Source organism: Triticum urartu, chromosome 3A (assembly GCF_056163025.1).
Source record: "Triticum urartu cultivar PI428250 chromosome 3A, HENAU_Tu73, whole genome shotgun sequence".
Taxonomy (NCBI): Eukaryota; Viridiplantae; Streptophyta; class Magnoliopsida; order Poales; family Poaceae; genus Triticum; species Triticum urartu.
Window position 1 is genome coordinate 432,970,994 of NC_141875.1, and position 27,955 is coordinate 432,998,948.

Sequence of the window (27,955 nt, forward strand, 5' to 3'; positions counted from 1 at the left end):
ATTTTGGCCTAGTTTCCAAAAATAGGTTATTGTGGCCACTAGAAAAACACAGAAAAAGAACTGCAGTGACTACAAGCAAACAACTAAACAAAACAATAAGGAAATAAATAAGCAAGCAATTAACGTTAGCCTATTACCGCTATTACACATATTACATCCACTGGGCATCAAAGTTCACCACCAGTGCAAATATAGGGAAAAAGTAGCATATTACATACACTGGCCGTCAAAATTGGCCACCAGTGCAAATAAACCCAGCAGCAAAACAAGAGCATAACTGAAACAACTTCATAAGAGCTCAAGAAACATGGTATCCACCATGCTAGCAATAAGCATAGCAAGCTTATTAGCTTTGTCCTGTTTGGCGCTAAAATCCTCCAACGCTTGTTGTTGCACCAGAAAGTATGCATCTGAATGCTCTAGGGACTTCCGCAGTCCGTCCGCTTCTTGTCGCAGCACAGCTGATCGATGTCTTTCAGCTTGTAGTTGAGACTCAAGAAACCGAATTGATTCAGACAGTGAGTTTGAATAGCTTGTGCAAGCGGTAGTGGCCAGTAACTCGAACATGAAACCAAGACAGGACTTTGGGGTTGTCTCACTGTCTTCGAGATAGTCTTCCTTAGCTGTTTTATCAGCTTTGTTGGAGACCAACAGGGATATTTCACTATCCTAAACCTTATCTGCATTACTTCCTTTACCATTGCTTAATAAGGCACTCTTCCCCAATATTCTGTCAGCATTCTAAAAGAAGAAACAAGCAGACACATAACAGGTTTAGCATGTACTAGTATATGAAACTCATTTCGGTGAACTAGTTCATTAGTAAGGTGGACAGGATTAAACTACCAAGTATTCTATTGCCAAGTACTAGTACATAATAAAAGCATCAAACAAACACATATCTATGTCCTATGGTCACTGCATTGTCTTGCCAAATCAAAATAGAGACACGGTTCAAATCATATCATTTCAAGACAAAGCAGCAGTGAAAGAATACAAAGCGTGGGAAACTACACGGCACAACAAGATTTCATATGGGTACCATGGGTCTACATGTACAACAATACTATTTGCTCTGTTGTGATGCTAGTAATGTGCATGATATGAGAAGTCAACTGTATACACAATTTAAATTGAAATCAACAGAGCTATTGATAAGAGTAAGCCTGTTAAAGAAACATGTGTGAACATACCTGATGTACCATTGGAGTTTCGATTGGATCCTTCAATTTAAAAATAAGTTTGTATGAGTAAATACAGTGATACAAGAGCAAAGCAGTATGCACGATAGCAATCATAGTTAAAAAAGGCGCAGCTAAGCGAGCGCTTAAGCACGCCTAGGCTCTAGGCGTTGACGAAACGCATTGCGCATAACTATGCTTAATCTGTGCATAACTGCACATAAGCATGCGCTTTGGTCAGTAAAGCGCAAGGCAGTGGCAAAACGCACAATTAACGCCTAGCACTTTTTTGAACTATGATAGCAATGGAATCTTAAATTAGAACAGATGTTCTTCAGGTTTAGGCACTTGTTCTACATGAACAGAGTACAGTAAGATGCAAGAATATAGTACTTAAAAATACAAAAATGAGCTCATAGACCTTACCACATTCTTGGTTCGGGACCAGTATAGAACAAGGCGTTCCTAGTCATCGTCCAGTAAATGTGTCTCAGGAGAACGTAAGGGAATTTGATGAGTTTCTTTTCCGGTGAAGTATGTTTTCTTCAGGTAATTCCGATACTGCCACCAAGCATTCTTGAAGATAGCAGAGGTATTAGCACAGGTTACCTCATCCTGAGTTTCCAAATCGGTCCTTCTCTATAGAGAAAAATGGGAAAATTTGCTGTATTATAACCATCATGGAGGTAGGATGTATGGGACAAAGCAAAGTAATTGCCATGAATAACATTACTTACACATAACTCTTGGACAAACACCTGCAACTGGCATTTTCCTTCATCTTTAGTATTATATTTCCAAGATGGGAAGATACGCACATACGATTTAACAACATCAAATGCGATAGATGCTAAATTATGACTAGCTGGTTGTGCTTCCTCCACAGGAATAGGTGTACTAACTAGTGGAGTTGGGGTTCGCCGTGGTAGTACTGGCCCTTTGGGCACTGGAGCTGCCTTACTAACTGCTCTTGTCTGGGAGCTCTGTGGTGGAGATGGTGTTGTGTCAACAGGAACTGGGTTACTATCTGCTAGGGTTGGGGTTAGATTGGGTGAAACTGGTTCTCTGTCCATCGCAGTAGGGGTACAATCTGCGAGAGTTTGGGTTATGTGTGGTAGGGTTGGTTCTCGTGCATGTACAACCGGGGTGCTATCTCCACCAAGAGGTAGCACTGTTTTAGTTGGTTCTCTATCCATCACAGTAGGGTTACAATCTGCGAGAGTTTGGGTTATGTGTGGTAGGGCTGGTTCTCATGCATGTACAACCGGGATGCTATCTCCACCAAGAGGTAGCACTGTTTTATTTGAAGACCATGTTTTCAGTCCGCTAGATGCTGGCATCACCCGCTCCAATTCAAATGGCTGAGAAACATGAAACATAGTTGAATGTATAGACATTGTATGAGAGACAAATGCAATAGATAGTGTGGAATAAAGAGGGCATGAAATAGTCGACACGTATATTGTTTAACTAAAATGGATAGCATGACATAATTTCACATATATGATGTCTATCTAAACTGGATAGCATAGCATAACATAATTCAAAGATATGATGAATAACTAAACAGGATCGCATGACATAATTCACCTACATGTTATCTAAGTAATCAGGATCGCATCATTTGATTCACATATGTAATTTATATGCTAAATAGAGGGCATTTGATATGATGTCTGAACTAAGAACATGGTGTTTAATATTCTGTATATGATGTTTAAACTATGCAATGCAAGACACCATATGCATGATATGAGCAGTATAACCGTGCCAAGTTAGAGCATGCACCTCGGTGGGGGAATAGGACTGGTCATTTATCTCTGAATCCATCTTTGAGGAGCTATCGGGACCCAACAAGAGATCTGCTTCGACAGGTAGCACTGTCTGCTCTAAATGCCTTGTTTTCACTCCAGATTTTTCAATCTCCCACCCGAATGGCTGATTCACAGGAAGAGTAGTTTAATGTACAAACATTGTCAACAAATGGAAATGTAATGAAGAAAAGGATGGGCAAGATATCATTCAAATATATGATGCCTGGTTAAACAGGATGGCATTGCACATTTCACGTATATTATGGTTGGCTAAAAGACATGAGACTGCATAATTCCCATAAATGATATAGAAACTAAATAGGTGGCATTACAGAACATGTCTAAACTAAGAAGATGACATATATGATGTCAAAAATAGGCACTGCAAGGAAACATATGCATGATATGACTAACATCATCATGTCAAGGTAGAGCAAACACCTTGGGGGTAAATAGGAGTGGTCAGCAGTGTCTGAATCCGCCTCAGAACAGATATCTTCCTCTGGATTACAATATGGAGAGGGGTGGGGAGGTTTTGCCATTGAACCCACCATAGATCGATGTCTGCATGACTTTGTATTGCCACGAAAAACTCTTCTCTTTTTCTCTACATGTTCAGCATGACAGTGTACAATATCTGACATGCATACGAAAAATATGGTGAGATTATGTAAGGAGAGCATGCAGAAATTTAGAGTGATGGTAACAACCAGTGGATGGATCCAAAAATAATGATAGCAGGCTGATGATTGCTTTAATTTAATAAAAAGATAGATGATGATTGCTTTACTATTTGTTTCCCACCCAAGATGAACAACATAGGCATACCCTAGGTGAACCAGATATTAGACAGAGATACTATTCATTGCTTCCTCGATATATGCCCCACAACTAATTTAGAACTCAAGTTTGAACATTAATTTGGACCTGACTTGGAGTCCAAGAGGTGAACAGGACGATAAAGTAGCAGGTAATTTTAAGCAATGCATAACATAAGAAGAAACAAAAGAGTGCGACCACTCTTGTGGACCCGTGTACTCCTCAGGTTCATCTGCTGAGTCGATGATGGCGATGCCATTGCGGTGGGTGCCGGCGGCAGGGAAGGAGATCTGAGGCGGCGAAAGATGGTCGGGAGTCGTGATGTCTGGTTTGGTGGATGTTTCTATCGATGGGGCAGCTCAGTTGAGGTGGACGACGTCACGGCAGGAGCAGGACAAACCACACAAAGTTCCCTTCGACACCTACCTGTAACTGAAGTAATTCTGTAAGGGCTCATTTGGCTTGCGTGATTCTAAAAACGCAGGGATAGGAAAAACACCAGAATAGGATAGGAATGCACATGGTAAACAGAGCATTTGTAAACATAGGATTTCTGTCAACTTGAGTGTTTGGTTTACAGGAATTGGAAGAGCAGAGGAATGCAAAGAAACATGGCCAAAATAAAGTGAAACCATATGAAAGCGTGTACAGTTAGAATGTTATTCTGCCACTAATGCACTTGGTCTTGTTTTCATGCATAGAATTTTGAAAAGTAGGTCCAGGTGGATGTTTTGCTTCATTCCTTTCAACAAAATGCATGAATAATTGCATATAGAGTTCCATTGGAAAATTCCCTATTGCTGTGTTTTTCCGTCAAACCAAAATATCCCTAATGGATTGACATGCATGTATAGTAATAAGTGATGCAACAAGTGTACAACCTCTTTGCTGTAGCCGTGTAGACCTCAGCATCATTGGGTTGGTTGCTGAAGCAGTTGAGGCAAAGGTGGCTGTCGGGATGTGTGGAGGAAGATCTAAGGATTTGTAGACGGCGTCCAGGGCACTGCTCTATTATGATGGATCGTTCTGTCATTGGAGCAGCCCCGGTGAGCCATAAGACGTCAAAGCTAAAGTAGCACAAGACAGATATCTTCAATCTCAAGTGGGATTCTAATAGCATCTCCAATAGATGATGTAAAATTTACATCACCAAAAACCACCTGACTACAATAGATGAGGTAAAAACTTTTGACTCTGAACTTAACTGTCAAAACTGAAATTTACTTTGGAATCTGAATGTTACTGTCGAAACTGAACGCAATGGTAGCAGAGAGGCACTTGACATGTAGTTTAGGGAGGACCTGCAGTTCATCTTCAACCTGCACCCCCCTGAGCCGCCAGCCACCACGGCCGAACCGCCGGCCCCAGCGCCGCCTCGCCGCCCCGAAAGAACTCCCCACCGCCGTTCCGCCGCCGCCCCGGCCAGCCCTATAGGCCCCCCGCCACCACCCTGAACCCTAAGAGGGATAGTGGGGTACCTCTTCGGCGAGCCCCCGTCCCCGCTGCGGGTGGTTCTTCCTTAACTCCGGCGAGTCCCCCTCCCCCCTGAAAATCGACTGACCCAAAAGTCGATTCAGTCAACTTGAGTGTAGCTAAATCGGAGCAGAGCAGCAGCACGAGCGAGAGGGAGAGCAGCAGCAGCAGCGCGAGCAAGCGAGCGAGAGCCGGAGCAGCAGCAGCTGGGTGAGCGAGCGATCGAGCGAGAGCCGGACCAGCAGCAGCAGATCCGGCTGGTATGGACGCTACCACCGAAGGGGCCTCGCATTGGGGGAGAGCCTCCGTGGCGATGTTGCCCGCGGCACCTGCTTCAAGGTAGCCGCTCCATGGGGGTGCGGGATGGAGCACCGTCGGCGCTGGGAGGTCGAGCTAAGGAGAAGGTGCGATGCGATGAGTGTACAACCTCTTTGGTGGCGCCGAGTAGGCCTCGGCTTTGTCCGAGGAGTCGGTGAGGATGATGCGGTTCCGGTGGAGCAGGTTAAGGCGGCACTGTGGGGCTGGAGCAGCCGCGATAGACGAGGCTATCGTCATAGCAGCTCCTTGGAGGTGGAGGACGGGGCAGCTAAACCGGCGGGACGAGGAGATGGACGACGGATCCTCATCCGGGGAGGTGGACGAGGGGCGTCGAGCTGTTGCGGTGGACGACGTCGTCGGGGAAGAGGCTCCAGCTGGGCAGCGGTGAGGTGGCAGATGGAGGAGGGTGGGGTTTCGCGGCTGGAGCGGAGAGGTTATGGCGGCCTGGGATTTCGAATGGCAAAAAGGAGGCGATGGGAGGGGGTGAACCATGACTTAGGGACGCGCTTGTCCAAAATGTAGGGTGTGTTACAAAAGTGCCCCCCACTGATTTGAACTAGCGACCCTTTTGGCTCAGGGTCAGAAGGGGGATTTCGCGTGTCGGGATTTGGCAGCTGGAGGGAGTTTTCGTGCGCATTGTAATTTCAGGATAGCAAGGCGCGGCTTGTGAAGGCCCCAGTTTTGGGAGCACGATATCTGAATTTTCAGGATATAACAAGGCGCGGGTTGAATTTTTGGGACAAGCCTAACGTGTACTATTGTACTTGTACGTCCCAAATCAATTTGCACTTCCCTCAACCAAAAAGAAAAAGACAAAAATAAAGAAATTCACACCACACAAAGAGAGAGTCTTGCCCCGTTTTACTATAAAAATGCTATTCAAAGCTACTCCCTCCTTCCATCTATATAGGGCCTAATGCGTTTTTGATGCTAACTTTGACCAAATATTAGAGCAATAATATATGACATGCAACTTGCACAAAGCACACCGTTAAATTCGTCTGTGAAAGGTTCTTTCAATGATATAATTTTCACATTGTGCTTGTCATGTACTATTAATCTTGTCAATAGTCAAAGGCGGTCTTAAAAAATGCATTACGCCCTATATAGATGGAAGGAGGGAGTATGAATCCATGTTATGTCCAATTAAATTTTTTCGCTTGCTGTATAATGCATGTAACCTACTCATACCAACATTTTAGTGCATTCCAAATTCTATACTACAGCTGCAATTCGAACTGAATTTCAATTCATTTCTCTATTTCAATAAGAATCTACAATCATGATTGTTGCCAACTTGAACTATCATTCGTGTATTACCTTAATAACACACCACATGATTACTATAGAGATAGATATGAACTATGTGTACTACATGAACTCGAATTCTATTTTTTTGAATACACTTGATGTTGATTCCAAATAATAGTACATTTGATGTACTAACTATATATTCATAATCTAAACCATGTTCCATACGTGTACACCGTGTTTATCACACATAGTATAGTGCCCCGCCCCCTACATTATGACAAGTATTTAGACCTAAGCTGCAAAAGCCACACATTAGCCAAAATTATGATCAATGTTCTATATATTATACGTAGTACTAGCAAGATGACCATGCGTTCCACAGAACATCAACATGATCAAGGGGAGGCCTAATTTGCAAATATGGAGAGGGGTGTGGGTATCTTTTTTCAAAATTGCGATAGTTTCCTTCTTATCCGTCAGATATAAAACGGACGGCCTATATTGCAGGATGGCAGGCACACCATCATCAACAACTCCATTTTTTATAAGAGTAGAGATAAAATATATTATATGTAGTATAACATGTTCATAAACACACCATGTGTATCACCGTTATATATATTCACACATGCGTCGGTTTAAAACACTATGATAAATTCTTCAAATATCTGAATTCGCTTTTTATAATGAAGTATGATCTCTATTCGTCTTTTACACCCACACAATCCTCTTATCTTTGTAGCTAGCTAGCGCTAACTTTCTCTCGTGCATGCACATGCCCACATCCCTCTCACCCTCCCTCGGCATTCTCTAGCTCCATCGCGCAAATTCATCTTTTCACTTTAGGTCGTTCACCCATGGTGTGTGTAGGACCCCCAGCTCCTTCTTTATGGCACACATCATCGATATGCCTCTCTAGCCAGGTGTCCCTAGCACAAACACAAGCTCCCCCTCTTCTCTTATCACCGTCCATGCCTCACTCCCACCACTCTTTTCATCGATCTCGTACTCGCACACTCCTTCCCCCTCGATATAGTATGACTCTCGCACCACCTCCTAGATGCATCCCTCTCTCTCTCTATCCTTCTCCCGGTGCCTCATTTGCTTCTAATACACACATGCATGTATACCGATCGATCTCCCAACATATACCTAGGTCGACTTTAACTATTCCCCCCATCGATCGAAGTACCTCACAAGTTATGTCTCTCCTTTCTCTGACAAAGGACAATTGATCTTCCTATGTAGTTATGTCTGCTTACCACAACCATATCGTCCCCCTCCTCATCATTCATGCATGCCTCCTGACCCGTCTCTCACACGCACGTGCACAAACAGGCAGCCATCCCCTTTCTTATTGATATTGCAGGCATGCCCTCCGGTTGTCTAGCAAGCCTATCCCACCATTTGTTAGAAGCAACTCCACTACCACCCCCTCCAACACACTAGCTCTGTATCTCTCCCAACCTTATACCTCTCCTACACATATGCATGGATGCTGACCGGTCTCCCTTAATACATGAGGTAGATCGATCTCCCTTAATACATGAGGTAGGCATCTCTCCTCCTCCACACATATACCAGCCAGTGTACCTCTATAGTTAATTAGGCCTCCCTCCCCCACCACACAACTATAGTCGAGCACTATAGGTAGATATCCATGCCACAGAGACAAACTACACCTATCCCCTCTCTCGTTCTAGTAGGCCATCCACTCTATATCTTTGACGTGGGCACACACAAATCCGATGGCACTCTTTATCGACTGCGTGCGCACACACACTCACATCATCCCTCTCTTTGATTCTATGGACACCTCAAGTCGATGATACCTCCACTCTCTTCTCGTGGATCGCCTCCTCTATATATATGATATATCTAGGACTCTATTTCACACACATTGCATCTCTCTCACACAACCCCACATAGGTGGTGTACATATACAAGAAGAGAATAGGTGCACCGTGCACGTACTCAAGCTTCGTGCCCAGCCACACCCACGCGGGTACATAGTGGAGCTCATTTCTATACGAAATGGCAGCCCACATGCTAATTTGAACACGTGTAGTGGTTGTTTACCTACGGAGGTCGTGTACCACGCGTGCACGAAACAAAGTTCAACTTGATGCGTTGGCGTGTTATTTTTAAATAAAGTTATATCGCTCAATGGCACGTACACAGAATATAAAAACGATTTTTTGGAGAAAAAGGTAGTCCGCTCCACTATATACAATGGAGCCTCCCTGCCTGGTTTGTCTCTCTTCAGAGTATCTCACACAAGGCTGCGGTGGCCTCTCTCTCTCACCATTGGTCAATGATCCGGCCGCATCCCGTCCGCCGGCGGAAAGGGAAGACGTGCATCGTTTCTCCGTTCGACGGCGCCGAGGCAGCACGTCCCAATCTGTGGTACACGCCATTCTCTATGACCAAGCTCCGGCGCAGTAGGGCCTATGCCACCTGCTCGTTGCCGCAGTATGGGCAGATTCTGCCCGCCGCCGCTCACCTAGTTACATCCCGACGACCTCTAGGTATCCCCTTCGGCCTTGCTCCATTGCCCGTCTTCCCACGTCGCTGCATGTGGATCTTCCATAGTTCTTTGCACAAAACGTAGCTCGTCTGGCGTACTTTCCATATTGCAATCTCATCCTCACACCGTTTTAGACAAACACAACCGTGTTGTTATCTTCCCTAAGGACAAGGAATACGCTTATTTTTTTTCATCGCAACTGTCATCAACAATATTTATCTTTTTACAAATTTCAAATGGGCATATTTTAGAGTGTAGATTCACTCATTGTGCTTCATATGCGTACTCCCTCGGTTCCTAAATATTTGTCTTTCCAGAGATTTCAACAAGTGACTACATACGGAGCAAAATGAGTGAATCTACACTCTAAAATATGTCTATATACATCAGTATGTAGTAGTCCATTTGAATCTCTAAAAAGACAAATATTTGAGTAGTCACTCATTGAAATATCTAGAAAGACAAATACTCTGGAGTATATTTAAGAACCGAGGGGGTAGTGCACAGCTGCATGGGAGACTCAGACCGGTTGTTGTGCCGCACTAATAGTGAGTAATGAGCAGTCAAATCATAAGCCCCACCTTTCCCACTGTAAGTTGCTCGGAAGAAGCAACCATCAATACGCTCTTCTTTGAATCCGCTCATACTACTCCATCCGTCACTGTTTATAGAGCGTGCTTCAGAAAAAGAGAAAATCTATGGGACCAAGGCAACTAGCGATCGGCCTGAAAAATAGCATTGGTAGTTATAGCACGGCATCTATTACTAGTGAAAATAATGCGTACACACATGCATGCAGTGCTTCCAACCCGGGTACACACATGCATCCACTTACTCCACTCCGTAGTACTACATCGAGAGAAAATTACGGTTACCATGCCCTAATTAATTGAGCATTAAACCAAATGCGTCTAAAGTCTCTCTGGTGGTGGAAATGCATTGAGAGAAATGCATCATAATGAAGCGCACCCTGTAAACTGTGATGGAGGGAGGAGTAGTATGAAGGTGCAAAACCAAGTACGCGTATGGCCAGTCGGTCAACGCACCTCCTCTTGGCATATCACTGACATGTGGGACCGGAGTGTGAGCAAACCGATCTCACATGACGGCAAAATGGCCAACCCACCGTTCCTTGAGAGAGACAAGGAGCGAGAACACACTGACGGGCTCGCACGGAGGCCAAGATATATTCGAGCATGGTTGATCGATATCATCATTACATGTTGGGCTGCCGTTTTCTGCCCTTCTCTGGAATAAATGTGTACTTTATCAGAGATTAACAAAAGTAAGAGTACAGAGGCTCCACCATGCGGTTCTAATAGTAGTACTACTCATACTACTAAACCTTGCGCTTGGCTCTTCACCTCTTCGTGAAGTCGAACAATGATGGTACTCCGCATGTTCGGTACTACAGTGTATGCCTCTGGCAATCTGACACCAAATGAACTGATGCATGTCCACTGCCTGGGCGAGGGTACGTTGCATTAGTCAAAAGGCGTAAGCGAGCTTCACCTTGACCTGCAAGCTTCTCCTCGTTCTGCGAGTTGACGGCACACCAACAAGTAGTGCTAGTCGATACTCCCTCCTTTCCAGTTAATATGGCTTAATCTTTTTTGCGGGTAAATGAGAGAGCTTTATTCATATATAAGCATTCTTTGGATGATCAGCCAAGACACTGGTCACTAGGAAGCGAGGTACCCCGCAAAAAAAGAAGTAGGAAGCAAGGTGTTTCATCAAGCCAGCTCTCAGCCACATTCAAAGTGTAGCAAGCATGGTTCGCACAAAGATGCACCGCAAGGTTTGCTAACCTGTTTACATGCTGAATAACAAAAAAAGAGGAAATATTACTGAGCGCTCCTATTTGTAACAGGATATGAGCCAGAATTAAGCGAGAATTGTGGTGAGTGTTCCATGCAATCAACTTCCATTATCACATGCGAGAACCCTCGAAGAGAACCAAATGTGTTGAAGATTGCTTTATCACATTTAAAAAATATAATAAGAGTGCAGATGCTCCTCCATCCGGTTCCTAGTACTAGTATAGTACATACCTCTATAGACTATAGTAGTAGTACTAGTACTAGTAAACTTTGCGCTTGGTTGTTCTCCTCTTTGGGAAGTGCAACAATAATAGTACTAGTACAGTGTATGCTTCTGGAAATCTGACACCGAATTAACAGTTGCACGTCCACCGCCTGAGAGAAGGAGAACTTGCATTAGTCAAAAGTTTATCCTTGTCCTGCGAGCCACCGCGCGCAAGCTTCTCCCGTCCTGCAAGCTTCTCCTCGTCCGGCAAGTTGACGGGACACAGCAAAGTAATGCTAGTCCATACTGCCTCCGCTCCGGTTAATATGGCTTAATTTCAAATGAGATAAATACACTGTCTGTCACTGTATATTTGTAAAAATACGGCCAGTGGACTTCATAATACGCTCATTGTGCTCAATATATACATTTTCCGCTGTTTATACGGTCACTAGCTCACCCTGGCTGAGTATGTGTGTGCATGCACGTGTAGGTTGAGCACTTGAGCGTGACCGTGTGTGTTCCGTCATGTGCTCGGACATGCATGCATTAGGGCATCGCACGCATTTTTGCATCCATGTGTACGTGTGACTGTTGCATACACGTAGGGGGAGCATGTGTAGGGGCCACTAAAGAAGCAGTCAAATTACACAGTAAGTTAGTTGGAAGAAGCAACCATCAGTTCACTCTTCAATGACATGTCCACAATATAAAATGGTTGATATGGAGAGAAAAAGAAAACCACTATATATACACTAGCAGGAGCCTAAGCTACAAGCCTGCTTGCTTGGGTTGCTCTCTTCACAAGCATAGAACGACGGTGGTCACACCGCTGGTCACATGTCCGTCCTGATCCCGCAGCTGGGGGAAGGGAACAATGTTTTGCGTAGACGTGGTCGACATCGGCGAGGGAGAAAATCCACAGTCGGTGCTTCCCAATCGGAGGTCGCCGTGGTATGGGCCGATGTCGCGTCCCAACCGCCCTTCTAGATACAGCCCGACGTCCGTTTCAAAAATATTAGTGCATGTCAACAAAAATTATACTAGTATCGTTGTTCCATTTTGAAAAAAAGCATATAAGCTGTTACTTCTTACCCAAAGGATCTTTATATCCAACAGACACAAAATATCCATTCGACTGTTCGAAATTACTTTCACTGCTGATCTGATGTCGAGGTAATTGCTGCATCGCCACCAAAACCCACCATCTCTTAAGCTAAAGTAGACCGAGCTAACCCCTATATTAGCATATTACTAAGATAAACAGAAGGCACTGTAGAATCATTTAGGACGTGAGCTTGTCAATCTGAATGTGGAGGGACACCAGCTTAGCCCCGGCCAGCAGCTTGGGCGAAACTGTGAAGAAGGTCAGCTCCTGCACGGCGACGACGCCGGGATCCCTGCAGCTTGTCACCTCCATTTCCACCTTGACGGCGTCGGTCCTGCCTTTGGGCTCCCCCGGCGGGCCGTTCGCCCATAGCTTGGCCACGTAGTGCGGCAGTGGGGACGCCCCCGCTCTGATGCGGACGACCGACACGGAGATAGGCGCACCGATGTCGAGCACGCTGCCGACCAAGAAAAATGCGCGGCTGTCCTCCTCCGCAAACAGCAAGAGCCGTGGCTCCGACAGTGGCACTTGTAGATGGAGCGCCTTGTCATACTAGATCCTGTGCACGGGTATGGGATGCACGGTGTTGATGTGGTGGGGGAGCACTGGCGGCGGGCCTTCCTAGCCGTAGACGGGCACGGGGCATTTGCAGGGCGCAAGCGGACAAACGCTCTGGTGATCAGCGAGCTTGTGGTAAGTGGCGTAGAGCCCACATCCTTCGTGCGGGCACTCCACCCTCACCGAGGAGAGGATGACGTCCACCGCCGTGTTCTGCACGTCAAAGCCACCACCGCGCTCGCACTTCTGGCACTCCCGCTGGTTCCTGGTGCGCTCGGCGCGGCAGTCCGCGCAAGCCAGGTGCCCTCCCTTGCACTGCACAAATCAATCGAACAACACATCAATCAAGAAACCCGCACCTTGCTCGATCAGCCAAACGGACGAGGTGTATTCGAACCTCATACGCTGGAGGCTTCAAGGGGTGGAGGCACAAGGGGCAGTGGAGCAAGGTGAGGTCCATCGAGACCATAGAGAGCTCCATCGTCGGGTCATGTTCTGTCTACATGATCTTGCCCTCCTCGTGCACAACCATCTCTTGCTTTATTAGGGCCGGGGCATTACAAAGCTTTACTGTCACATATTCATACTACTTCCAGGTGCATTAAATCAACACATGCAAGTATCAAAAGGAGAGTCACGACATGCATGCATGCATTGTAATTAATGCATCGGTAAACGCAAATTATTGAAATATATCAAGTGCAGTGCATTGATGTGTCGCGTCAACTCATTCAAGACCGAGAAGTTTGATTACTACAATGCCCTCTCGCCTTAACCGCACCTACCTTTGGCTGCATGACAGGTGGGCCACCGACCTATTGGGCCCACCTATCATGGACGCAAAGGCAAGAGCAGTAAGTCAATGAAGTTGCATCCCTCCCTTGCCCATGAGCGTGGTGACTGGCAGGACTAGGAGAAGCTTTCGTTCGCTACACGCTCTCCCTCCCGTACGCGGTGGACATGCAGCAGTTCAATCGGTGTCAGATGGCCACTGCAGTAGTACTCCCGAAGAGGCGAAGAGCCAAGCGCAGCCCAGACGCTCGTGTGGCAGTTTCATATGTAGAATAGTCTAGGATAGCGTGTACCATGCATGTAAGCTTAAAATCGTTGGGGTAAGCTCCATACTATTTTTTTGATTCAAATAATCTTCTGGCCCTACTTGTCATCCTGGTGATTCTAGTTTGCACGCTCATCTGGTCAAGACAGGAATATATATTTTAATTTGTGGTGGGGTAAATGTTAGAGGTTGCAGCAAATGGAGTATTGTACACCAGTGCTATGATGTGTCGCGTCAACTCGTACAACAAGGAGAAGCTTGATTTTACTACTACACGCCTTCTCCCTCGCCCATGCGCGCGGTGACTCGCAGACGAGGACAAGCTTTTGCTTATAGAACTACAACAAGCTATCCCTCCCGTTCGCGGTGGACGGACATGTAGCAGTGGATTCGATACTGTAGAAGTAGTAGTAGTAACATCATTGTTCGTCTTCTCGAAGAGGCAAAGAGATAAGTGCAACCTGAACGTGGCAGTTGTGAACCTTGGAGCATGCATATAGCCAGGCTCTTGCATGAGACAAAATTGCTATATGAGCCCACTATTGTAGTACTCCCTCCGTCCGGAAATACTTGTCATCAAAATGAATAAAAAGGGGATGTATCTAAATGTATATTAGTTCTAGATACATCGTTTTTATCCATTTTGATGCCAAGTATTTTCGAACAGAGGGAGTACTTTGCTAGTATAGCCCTATAAACTAGAAAGGAGAATTTGCCTTTCTAGAGATTTCAACAAGTGACTGGACTACACCGAGACGGAGTACATATGGAGAAAAATGAGTGAATCTACACTATAAATAAATATGTAGTTCTCTCGTTTTCCTCTCGGCCTTGGTCGCGGTGCACAATATTGAGTATACTAGTACTATCATCTTGAAATCTACGAAGTCGCCATAGGCACCTCGTCATCGACAGGAACGTCTCTTGACACGCGATAGACGCGAGCGGCAGTTGCCTCCATAGGTTCTGGAATTCCAAGGAGGGAGAGGGTAGCGGTTCCTGAGACATTGAATGGTCAATGATGCATCCTCAAATTACTCTACATGCAGAGGGAATTAATTGGAGAAGCAGAATAGAGCCAGCACGATGTGAATGCAATAGAGTTTGCATTCTCATATAAAGGCAACCCACCACTCCAATCCATCTACTCCTTAGTCTCTGCGCAACACTACTCGCTCCAATCCAAGACCAAGTCACCAGAAGCCAGAAGCACCTATGGAGGCGATGGTCGCGAGCGGCAGTCAGCTGTGCCAAATCATCCAAGGCGCCGGCCTGTGGCCCAGCACCGCGCAACGTTTCCAGACGGTGCTGGCGACCGCCGGCATCGTAGCTCTCGCCGACGCAGGCTTCGCCTCTCGCATGGACGACATGATGGTTAACTCCATCTGCAAGTTCGCCGCCGTGAAGAAGCGTGTAGCGAAAGCTCCTACTAGTCCTACCAGCCACCACACTCATGCACGAGGGAGGGACGCAACTTCATTGACTTACTTCTCCTGCCTTTGCGTCTATGATAGGTGGGCCCAACAGGTGGTTGGCCCACCTGTCATGCAGCCAAAGGCAAGTGCAGTTAAGGCACCGGAGCTCAGTCCGCAAGGGAGAGGGCATTGATCAAACTTCTCGGTCTTGTACGAGTCGACGCGACACATCAAAGCACTGCACTTGATATAAGTCTTTTTACACATTTCAAATGGACTACTACATACGGATGTATGTAGACATATTTTGCTTCGTATGTAGTCACTTGTTGCAATCTCTAAAAAGACTTATATTTGGAAACGGAGGGAGTACAATGCATGCATGCATGTTGTGACTTACCTTTTGATACTTGCATGTGTTGATTTGTTGCACCTTGCCAAATTTTGACTATAAATTAACTAACCAAATTTTCATGCATGTCACGAAAAATTACGGGGCTGTTTGGATTGTGACTATGTTTGTCTTATGTTTCCACATTATTTTTCCCACACTTGCCACACTTGCCTAACTTGAGTTGCTCAAATTGTTAGACACACTTTGGCTTGCTTAAGGGAATCTTGCCACACTTTTTGTGTCTATGACATGTGGGGTTCACTGCTAATAAAAAATTATTGTCTTAGGTGTGGCTAATAAAAAAGACTTATATTTAGGAACGGAGGGAGTAGAAAATATAAATAATAATGCATGTTGGGGCAACCCACGTTTCCGATAATTTTAGCCGTGGGTTTGTTCACAATTTTTACGAGGGGTGGTTGTTCATTTAATGGAGGGACTTGTACCAGACTTGAACGATACAAAGTGTGACCTAGCACACGTAACACCACTTGGAACAAGCGGGTAGCTATCTCAAAAAACAATCAACAACTAAAAAAACGGCGACCTGACATGTAGTACACAATTTTAAATGATTGCTTTGATGGAGTGAAAAAGGAAAACTACCCCACTACGTACATATAGGCCGGAGCCTCCGCGCTTGCTTGCTAGGGTTGCTCTATTCACACACTCTCATCCTCTCCAGATCTAAACAAGATAGGGGTGTTAACACTGTCTTTCTCCCTTCAAAAAACACTGTCTTTCTATCCTCACCGCTGGTTACAGATCCGAACGTATCCCCCTCCACCGGTGAAGCAGAGGAGGGGCAGCGTTTAGGCCGCCGTCGACAGCGAGGGAGGAGACCCACTGCCGACCGCACCGTTATCTCTGGCCGAACGCCGGCGTGGGAGGTCCTCCAATCCCTTCGTCGTTGCCCTAGTGTGGGCGGATCCGGCCTCCCGCCGCCCACCTATCCACCTCCCGATGACCTTCAGGTATATCTTCCTTCGAAACCGTCTTAGCTCTACTTCCCCAGCTTGCTACGTCACTGCATGTGCATCATTTTCTACCTCTCAGCCCCTCTCGATCGGATGGTCCAACATCACCTTTTTTTTCTTCTATTGTTAGTGGTAAAGCTACTTCATGGAGTCGAATCTTGTACTTGGTTCAAACAAGAAGGGGCTGTTTGGTTTGTGACTAACTTTGCCAAAGGTTGCCACACCTAAGGTTAGGCAAGTTTGACTAACTTAGGTGAGCGTTTGGTTCAAGCCACACCTTAGACAAGCCACACTTGAGCCCCACATGGCATACGCACAAAAAGTGTGGCAAGATTCCCTTAGGCTTGCCAACTTGTGGCTTTCATTTTGAAGAACTAACATTAGGCAAGTTTGGCCAATTTAGTGGGTATTTGGTTCAAGCCACACTTTAGGCAAGCCACACTTAGGCCCCACATGGCATGCACATAAAAAGTGTGGCAAGATTCCCTTAGGCTTGCCAACTTATGGCTCTCATTCTGAAGAACTAACCTTAGGCAAGTTTGGCAACATTGTATGAAAAATGTGGCACTCCTAGTCCTAGAACCTAACGGCCCCTAAACTTAGGCAAGGTTGGCAAAAATGTGTGGCAAAATATGGCAATACTAGGCCTAGAACCAAACACAGTACATTGGACTTGGTACAAATAGGAAGGTGTAACATCCCAAAATTCTAAATTTTGGAATGTTATGAACACATAGATAGATTGATTGGTTGTTTGATTGATTGCGTGATTTGAGTGAAATTCGAATTCTTTTTGAAAGTTAAACGAGAGGGAATAAAAGGACTTTCCCAAACTTTCATATTGGTTTTCTGATCTTCGTAAATTCAAATTCTTTTCAACACAAAACCCCGGAGAGAAGATGACATGACTTCTTCCATTTATTTAAATGGCACGGGGTGTTGAAAATATTTGAATTTCATTTGAAAATATTTCCAATTCAGAAACTTTAAGCAACTCAATGATTTTCACGAGAGAAGATAAAATGACTTCTTCAAATTATGAAATATGAGTTGGGAGTTTCAAAGAATTAAATTCAAAGTTCTTTTGAATTTATTTTTCAAATTGGAATACATTAGATCATCATGCATATCCTATTTTCTTGCATTTTGGTCGATCCTAGAAATTTCACGCAACTCAAGGACCTTCGGAGAGAGTTGGAGATTTCGTTATTTTCTTATTTGAGAGTTTTCTCGAATTGGAAAAGAGGATCATTTGATTTATTTATTTCATCTTCAATTATTTTTTCCATTATCAAAAAAAATATGAGAGAGGGAATAATATGACTTTCCCAAATTTAGGAAAAAATGAAGATTTAATAAATAGATCAAATTTTGCTTTTGCCGGAGTTTTGTTCGCGTTTTATTTGGATAGGGAAAAATGCGCGTTTTCAAAATTTGCTTTTTAGGCCCGGAGTAAAGTTCATTTTGTTCGACTCATTTTTAGGAGTCAGAGAAAATTTACTTTATTAGATTTGGAGTTCGTTTAGATCTCGCTTTGTTTTTTTTTTCCGAGCGCGGAACAGTTTTAGAAAAAAAAAGAGAGAGAGAGAGCTCCAGCGACTTGGGCCTAAGGCCCAAGCCACCGAGCCAGCCAGGCCAGAGGCCATCGCGCGCCACGCCCAGGGAGGAGCCGCACCAGGCGCAAGGCGCCAGGGAGCCGCCGTCCTTTGTGGATTCCTAGTAGGATTCATCTACTTTCGTTTTTTTCTAGATCTTTTCCCTCTTTTCTTTCCTAGTCCTAGTCTAATTCCTTGACCCCTACACCAAGTTTTCTCCCCCTCCCCAATATAAATACTCCCACACCCCCCCCTCTAAACACATCAAATCCAAGGCCCCAAAGCCCCAAGCACACCGCGCCGCCCCTTGTGCCCCGCGCCGCGCTGCCCTAAGCCGCCGCCCGCGCCTTGCGTCACCACCCACGCCGCGCCGCCCTACGTCACCACCTGCGCCATGCCACCCTGCGTCACCACCCGCGCCGCGCCGCCCTGCGTCACCGCCACCGCCCCACCTTGCCGCGCCGCCGCCGCCCTGCGTCACCGCCACCGCCCCACCTTGCCGCGCTGCCGCCGCCCTGCGTCACCGTCGCCGCCGCCCTTCGTCACCACCGCCGCCGCCTTGTGCACCGCCGCCGCCGCCCAACGCCGCCGTCGCCGCCGTTCGCCGGAGGTACCGCGCCGCGTCTCTTCTTTCCCTCGATTCGGTTTTTCTTATAAACTGTTCCAATTCTTTTTTTCTCTACCGATTTTTTTTCTCTCCGATTCTTCGCCAAAACCGTTCCGATTTTCTAGATCGGTTTTCGTTTTGGTTTTCTTCTCCGAAACCCTAGATCGGATTCATTTTCTTTTCCGATCTAGTTGCCTTTAGATAGTTCGCCGGACCGTTCGTCCTAACGAACGTGATCACCGGATTCTTCTAGGTTAACGAACGTCCGTTCGTTTAACCGTTCTCCGTTTTCTTTTCATCGGATTTATTCCGCGATCGCGATCTCAGATCCGATCTTCGTTCTAGTTTATCTTCTCGCCCGTTTATCGGAATCAGGTGATTCAAGCGCCTGGAGTTTCGTCTCGAAACCGCCGTTCCGTCTAATCAACTTGAACAAGTTTTTTCCCCGGTAAAATTTGACCTAGTTTCAACTTGCTAGAACCGAGTTGTTTTCTTCCGTCGTTTGTTTTTCGTTTCTTTGTTCGGTTCGTTCTTTCTTTGCAACCGGAGTTCTTAAGTTGAACTTTCTGGTTCGTTCTCTTGTTCGATTTTTCCCTGTGTATTAGATGATTAATTATTGTGTGGTTACTATTGCTTGCCTACGATAGATTGACCGGAGTGTGACGAGTAGATCTATCAAGAGTTTTGAGTGCGCATCATCTTCATCAACATTGCAGGCAAGTTCACACTTTGATCATACCTTTTCTACAACCCATGTTTTATTGCATTAGATCAATCCTCACACATTGCATGATTAGGATCTAATTAAATTGTGGGATGGGAAGTAGATGAGGTAGTACCTATTACCTGTATTATTATCAAACCCTTGGGAGTTACTTCTACGTTGCTTATTATGCCATGCTATGCTAGTAGACGTGGATTGGGTGAGTGATATCCATGACAGATGTGAGATGATAATTTTAATGGTTTATCTAAGGTGGCAACTTAAACACACATCTGGGTGGATTGAGGCACCTGATGTCTATCAGGACTTGCCTGTTTTTTTTTGGACCGCCACCCAGGCTCAAAGGGATCATAAGATCTTTCATGCTAGAAACTTCCGTGTGCAGCCACAAGCCATTATGGGCTCTGGCATAGTTGACTAAGTAGTGCGAACTCTTACGGGGTGGACTAGCAGATGTAGGGGATGTAGGTGTACCGGTCTACCCCACATGTAAGGTGCTAGCGCTTCTGAAAGACTATGTCTCGGTCATCCGTCTTCTCAAACACCATGTAGTGCGAGAAACCAAACGGAGGCGATCGAGTCTTGTGGGGAAAAGTGCGCAAACCTCTGCAGAGTTTACAAACTAATCATGATTAGCCGTGTCCCCGGTTATGGACAACTTGAGTATCTAGTACTTGAATATCATTGTGAATCTCAACATGTTACTTCTAATTAATGTTGTTGGGTTTTAATTATTTTTTTAATTGGGATTGAGAATGCTGTCAACCATTCTCAATGTTTCACAACCACCATGATAGTTAAATAAACTTATTCCTTTGCAGTAGGGAAAAATTGGCTTTACGCAAAAACCTTATAACCATAGAGCTTTTCCACCAGCCAAATATGCATATAGTGATAGTCATTGTTCATCATTCTCTATGGTGTGAATTTGCCAGTACATTCAATGTACTGACCCGTTTTCGGGCTGCAACGTCTTATGTTGCAGGTTTCTTACGACGAGTAAGTGATACGTTAGGGTTACGATTTCTACACTCAACTTTGCCGTTGGTGTTGATGGGAAACCACAACCTTGTTGCTTTCGCTATATGGATTGAGGTAATAGTATTTACATTACTTTATACATGTGATTTACCTCTGTTATAAATCCTTCAAGTACTGTGTGTCAGCATACTGATCCAGGGATGACACATAAGCATAGAGACTTGATCCATTCGGGTCGGGTCGCTACAGAAGGTAAGGGGGTGAAAGTAGTACAGACTGGTCATCCAACTGGTCTCTTGGTCGAAAAGGGAAATATAGGGGTAACGCTGAACACAGTGGTATGACCAGGACTAGATTTGCTATCCACACATAGGAGTAGGTGGATAGAGTGAAAAAATGGGACTAACCTAGATATGTTTCTTGGATGTTTGTTTCTCCAGGCAACAAACTACGAATCACCACTTTATGCCCCTGTTTAGGTACATGGTGCTGGACTGCTGGTGCACCCACTGTCCCATTCCCTTATACCAAATATTTAGTTGTTCTTAATCTAATGCCCCTGGTAAAAATGAAGCCATGCCACTGTTATAAGCCATGAAAAGTTTAGCCAAATGTTTTTGCCTGTAATTGTTTGAGACTCTGACTGTTTCCTCTGTAGCTTTTTGTGTAAATAGGGATATCCATTTCAACTTGCTGTTGTTGTGACCTTTTGGTGCACTGCACAAAACTCTTCTTAAAAGGTCCTCTTAAGAGCAGTGACTTTTGTGCTGTTTAACTGGAATGTCAGAATGGAATAGTTGGTTCATTTTGATGGAACTGCACAAAGGGAGATCTGTGTTCCAATCCTCATCATCCATATTGGCACCATAACCTTCCTTTAGGTAAGAATGATATTTAATGCATGTCTTCATCTCTATTTTGCGACTTCCATGAGAAAATAATGCTATTTTTACTAGTACACTTGTACTCCCTCATTGACAAAACCAATTCTGAAATAGAAGGCCAATCATGTACTTGGTTTCACCAACTAGTGAGGCGAATGAGAAATAGAGCATGAAGAGGAAGAAAAAGAAGAACAAACAGTGCTAAGGCGATCTTGCTAAAGCCAGAGGCCTCGGTCGAGGCCATTCAAGGGCTCCGGCAATGACTACCTTACATGTGAGACAATCCTCCAGGGAGCCCTTCCACTTCTGCTGTCTCACTTAATTAATTAGGAGTACTTAAGTACCACTAATTTATTGCTGCCTAATTTTCCTGTCAGAGTTAAACAAATCTTTAGTAGCAGCCTTGTTAAATCATGTACATGTGTATGTTTGTCTATGGAGGTGAATCATGTGGTGGGGCAGGGAGGGAATATTATTAGTGTCATGACATAATAGTGCTATTGTTTTGCATGTCAATTTATTGCCATTGGTTCAATGAGGCAATGTTTTGCGTATTGTCCATCATGATTTTGATGCTACAGTTAGAGTAATATGTTAATGACTTTCTATCCTTTCTCACTAAGCTAATGAAGGTTTCACCTTGTTCCTACTTGTGCAAACAGTGATCATGTTGTGCCAATCATACATTTTAGTTGAACTACACAAGACAATACAATGAACTGTATCCCAGCCTGTGCTTTAATTTTGCTGGAAGTTCTTGATAATCTTTCGATATAATCTCAGCACTGGTAAACAAGAGTGATTTCAACCATACATTTGAAGTGCACAAAAGTATATACTATTGAGTTATTCCAGTGAGTGCTTTATCATCTCTTATGGGACTACATGAATAAGCTTTTTTCCTCAGGTTGGTACGGGCCTAAGGCCTTTATCCATATTAGTTTGGTGTCATCTCTATTTGTATCGTGCTACTGTCATGAGAAACTCCTTTACCTTTGCACGTTAAAGTTTTGCAGCCTATGGTGCATGGCAATGCTTTGAGTGTTGAGCTAATTGGCACTGATTAAATAAACCAATACCTCTCTTTAAGCAAGACTACTATGTTGCTAACTTTACCCATTAAGATAATGAGGGTGCTTCTATTTTTCAGTGTATGTTTCATCAACTAGTCCCACTATTACACTAATCTCACTCTCTCAATATATGTGCCATCAGGGATGCTCGATTTTGGTGGAACTAAACAAAAACTTTGGGTGCTTCATTGCCTCGATAGCTTCCATTCTTTCCTGTCAGTCGCTAATCTGGGCCTGCTTTCTTCCTTTGCTGTCAGTCGCTTAGCTTATCTCGGCTTCTAGTCAAAGGAAAAATTAATTGATATGCTACCTCACACAGGTTGGTACTGGTCTTTATCCTGAATATTGTGCTTGTCATGTATTGGTAATTTGGTATTGTGCTTATGTTTGCCGATTTTATAAAGGAGTAACTTGGAGCCTGAACTTGTAGGCTAATCATTGCATTGGGTGATTTCAGTAGACTACACAAAAAGATCAGATGGACAGATACTTATGCTGCTGCTATGTACTCCAAAGTTCACTCAAACAAGCATCGATGTTGACAAGAAGTGCCTATATTCATTCGAGTATCAACCGGCGTCAACCAGTTGTCAAACTCCAAGTATTAGGAGAGTGAACGCTAAAAATATTGCTTGGCGCACAGCCCAGAAAAACACAGTCCAGTCTTTGGTCCCAACTTGTGCCTTTTGGTTATCAGAAGATATGGTAGCAAACTGTATGGCATGGAGTCTAAAGATTCCAGACAAGTTGGTTGACGCGTATATTCATCTAGCACTTAATTAGTCTGCATGCCAGGGATGCTCCATTTCAGTTGAACTGCACAAAAAATTTGGGTGGTTCATTTTCTCAACCGCCTCCTTTCTCGTCTGCAATGTAGAATTTTGGCGAGCTACAGGACCAAGATGATCCAGTAAACTAGTTGGATGAAAGTAGTGGCCAAGTTGCTCAAACCTCCCTCGGCACGAGGCCACTATTTGAGGATAAACCTACAAGCAAAGTTCAGATTGTCTGTGCTGCCTCTTATGTACTCGAAAGTTTACTCATACAAGCATTAATTTTAGCAAGAAGTACCTCCGACTGAACACCATTTACCAGTCTGCAATGTAGAATTTTCGCGAGCTACAGGACCAAGATGAGCCAGTAAACTAGTTGGATGAAAGTTGTGGCCAAGTTTCTCAAACCTGCCTTGGCACGAGGCCACTATTTGAGGATAAACCTACAAGCAAAGTCCAGATTGTCTGTGCTGCCTCTTATGTACTCGAAAGTTTACTCGTACAAGCATTAATTTTAGCAAGAAGTACCTCCAACTAAACACCATTTACCAGTCTGTACCCTAGGTAATTAAAGTTAGTCCATGGATCATATTGGTTGTGATCTCAATCATTTGGATGCATAAACATACTGAACATGTGTATATCTAAATCTTTTTGTGAATTGTCTATGAATAATGTTGTGTGATCTATCAATCATTTGGATCCATAGACATGCTGAACTTGTGTATATATGAATCTTTTGAGTTGTTGATAGTGAATGTTGGCTATGAATATGAATGTGTTATGTGAACCTGAGTTTGATACGAATGTTTACCTTTCCTGTGGTGCTTGGGTATGAACTTGTTAGTATGCCTAATGTGGGGTATGTGACGTGTGGGTGTCAACTACACACCTTCTTCCCAAGAAGAATTGCACCTGCTTTGTTAGGGTAGCAACGACACATCAGCTCTTTTTAATCTTGTTTCTCTGTCTTGCCCCCTCCCCCGCTCAACCCCTGCCGTAATGTTTTCGTCCTCAAAACAAACATAGTATTGCGTTGCTTTGGGGGCTTGATGAAAAATCGAGTGCCGGTTTGTGTTGGTTGGCCCGCCCAGCAAATGGGCTGCTGGTCCACCATGGACTGGGAGGCTAAAAATACAAGTTGTATGGTGCAGATGCAAGTAAAAAAACACCATCGAGAGCCATCCACTGAAGAAGAAAAATCGCTGCTGATGTGCTTCTTCTGTCGTGCCGCCGGCCCCCTCTATAATCCAGTTCGCTCGGGGATCTGGTATCATTTTTTTCCAGAGGGCGAACAAGTATCAGCTAGGCCTAGGTTTTGTATTTTAACAAGCGTAGCCCACGACATACGTTGACAGTGATTTCAACTTATTTTTTGAGGTCCATACCGGCCTATGGGCTTTTTCTTAAAGATCGGCAGCCCAATGTATTTTTTAACCACATTATATATTTATATTATTACTATTATCGTATATTTTATAGAGACCTATATATACATTATAAAAACATCCCAGGTGTTATTAACTTATAAAAGTAAATGTTTAACAGAAGTTGGCAAGGAAAATCCAGGTTGTTTTTGACTCACAGGCAAGGAAAATCCTGGTGATTGCGTACAAAAGCTTGCGAAGATTTTAAGGACCAATGTAATAATAACACGCTCATTTTTATTCTGAGCAATAACTCGCTGATTTGTTAATTATGTATATAAAAAATGTGCCTCTCCGGTTTATTTTTCATATTAATTACTCCTTCTAACATAACATTATATATATATAACGAGCCCAGCTAATTCGTGTATTTGAAGGAAGTGCAAATGGGCTGGGATTTCTTAGATAATATAAATGGGCCGCATTGACGCGAAATTATTTGTTCACCCAGCCCAGCAAATGGAATGTACATTCTAGAAAACTTGGGTTAAATATATGCCACATTTTTGCAGGCTGACATGTGGGCCAATAGGTTGAGCCTATGCAGGGCGTTGTCAACTTGGTCGCCATGCACCTTCAATCTCTCATCTTATTCCTCCAGTGTCACCGGGACCTCCTGGTTCGGCCTCTTGCGGCTAGCGGCTCAGCTTAGTACGCATCACTGCGAAGCGCTATCCCACCGCCGGCCAGGCTATCCCTCCACCCCTCCACACCTCCCGCTATTCTCCACCGACTGCAGCCCCACGCCGCACCAGAACCATTTATAACCCTTCTCCTCCACTCAATCTGCGACTCCACTGCCGCATCTTCCCATCTCCGAGTCGTTCCCGTCCGGGGCCTCGCCGTCATCCACCGCCTCGCTGCGCTTGGTGCGGTGTGGTCAACAAACGAGAGTCATCAGAAGAGGACTGTACGTGGAGAGCCTGACGGCTGGGACCCACGAGGTCCATGGTCGCACGCAAGGAAAGTTCCTCCTTATTATGCTGAAAAATGTTTCCTCCACCTGACAGTTGGGACCCACCGGCTGTATCTTCGCACAGAAGGAAGTGCCACCTTGTTATGCAAAAAAAATTATTCCTCCCGTTGGTAGCTGGGACCCATCAGATTTGGTGGCTGACTTGTGGGCCAACTAAGCGGACGTGTACACAGGGCTTCTTGAACTTAATCAACAAATGATTCTAGCAACTGGACCGTTGGATGTTAATCCAACAGCCGTGCTCCTTCTTCAACCTTTGTTCTTGCTCCTGTCTCCCATGGGCGGCACCGCGGCTGTGCTGCCGCGCACCCGAACCAGTCAAGTTTCCCACCCCTCTCCATCTGCAACTCCACTGCCCCGTCTTCCCCATCACCAGGTCGTTCCAGTCTGGGGCCTCGTCGTCGTCCATCGACCTTTGGTGCGCTCGGCACGGTGTGGTCAACGTGGTCAACAACCGAGAGTCATCGGAAGATGACTATACATGAGAGGCTGACAGTGGGGACGCACCACGCCCATGGACGCATGCATGCAACGGAACACGGCGTGGTCAATGTGGTCAAGGAACGACTTCCATCGGAAGTGTACTGTACGTGGAGAGGCTGACAGCTGGGTCCACAGCCGCAGCAAGGAAGTGCCTCCTTATTACGCGGAAAATAATGATTCCTCCACCTAACAGCAGGGACCCATCGGACGGGCCACCGTATTTTGCGAGAAAAACGATTCCCCCCTGACTGTTGGGACCCACCGGACGGGTCACCGTATTTCATGAAAAAGCGTTCCCCCGCTGTCAGCTCGGACCCATGGGAAGTGCCTCCTTATTACGCAGAAAAAATTGAATACTCCCCCTACTAGTTGGGACCCACCTTGGTGGTAGGCTGACTTGTGGGCCTACTAAGTTGACAGGGACGGAGGGCTTTGTAAACTTAGTCAATATGAACGATTCTAGATCCAGTAACTATACGATGTCCATCCAACGATCGTAGTGCTTCTTCAACCTCTGGTCTTCTTGCTCCAGCCGCCCAAACCAGCGTCGTTCGTGCCGCGTGCTCCTGCCTCCTATGGCCGGCTGTGATGTCGCAGAGGCCTCACCGCCCCCTACTACTCCACCGCTGGCCAGGCCATCCCTCTACTCACCCACACCCCCGGTTATTCTGTGGCGACAGCAGCCTCACACCACAGCCGAACCAGTGAACCCTCGTACTCCTCTCCGCGCGGGCTTCCACTGACACGTCTTCCCCGGCTCCGTGTCGTCCCCTTCCTAAGCCTCGCCGTCATCCACCGCCCTAGTGCTCTCGGCGCGGTGTGGTCAACGTAGTCAAGGAACGACTTCGATCGGACGTGGACTGTACGTGGAGAGGCTGGCAGCTAGGTCCACGGCCGCAGCAAGGAAGTGCCTCCTTATTATGCGCAAAATAATTATTCCTCCACCTGACAGCGGGGACCCACCGGACGGGCCATCGTATTTCGTGAAAAAACATTCCCCCTGACTGCTGGGACCCACCAGCTACATCTTCGCACGCAAGGAAGTGCATCCAGGCAAAAAAAATGATTCGCCCCCTTGACTGCTGGGACCCACCAGCTACATCTTCGCACGCAAGGAAGTGCCTGACAGTCGGGACCCACCTGGTCGAAGCATACGTAGTGTTGTCATTCTGGTCGAGAACGTGTACGTACATACTGGTCGATGTAGAGGCGCGCACGTGTCGTAGTAGAGGCGCACAACGGCCAGTGTGCAAGAAAGAAAATACGGCCACGTACATACATACGGGCAGGGTCTCGAACGCCTACCCACGCATACGTACGGCCAGGGCTCGTGTACATGGCTGGGTCGGAACGGAGAAACTGCGTCGTTGTCGTGTTCATGGGGAGCCAACCAGCTGGGTCGAAATGGAATGCGTCGTCGTGTTCATCGGGAGGGCTTGGACGGAACAGCCGACGGAAACGAGGCCTGGTGAACCACAGAACGGAGGAAACGGCCTTGTGTTCGACCGGCCA

The 27,955-nt window shown here is 45.5% G+C and overlaps 1 protein-coding gene across 1 annotated transcript; it reads right to left on the reverse strand.

Moving 5' to 3' along the window:
• Positions 1-12,495: 12,495 nt before the first annotated feature.
• On the reverse strand, positions 12,496-13,558 carry LOC147979972 (uncharacterized). Its single transcript, XM_087515417.1, has 4 exons — positions 13,475-13,558; positions 13,189-13,392; positions 12,736-13,071; positions 12,496-12,594 (listed from the first exon to the last, which is right to left on the reverse strand). Exons 1-4 carry the CDS (start codon positions 13,556-13,558, stop codon positions 12,496-12,498), a joined length of 723 nt encoding a protein of 240 aa, XP_087371543.1.
• Positions 13,559-27,955: the final 14,397 nt, after the last annotated feature.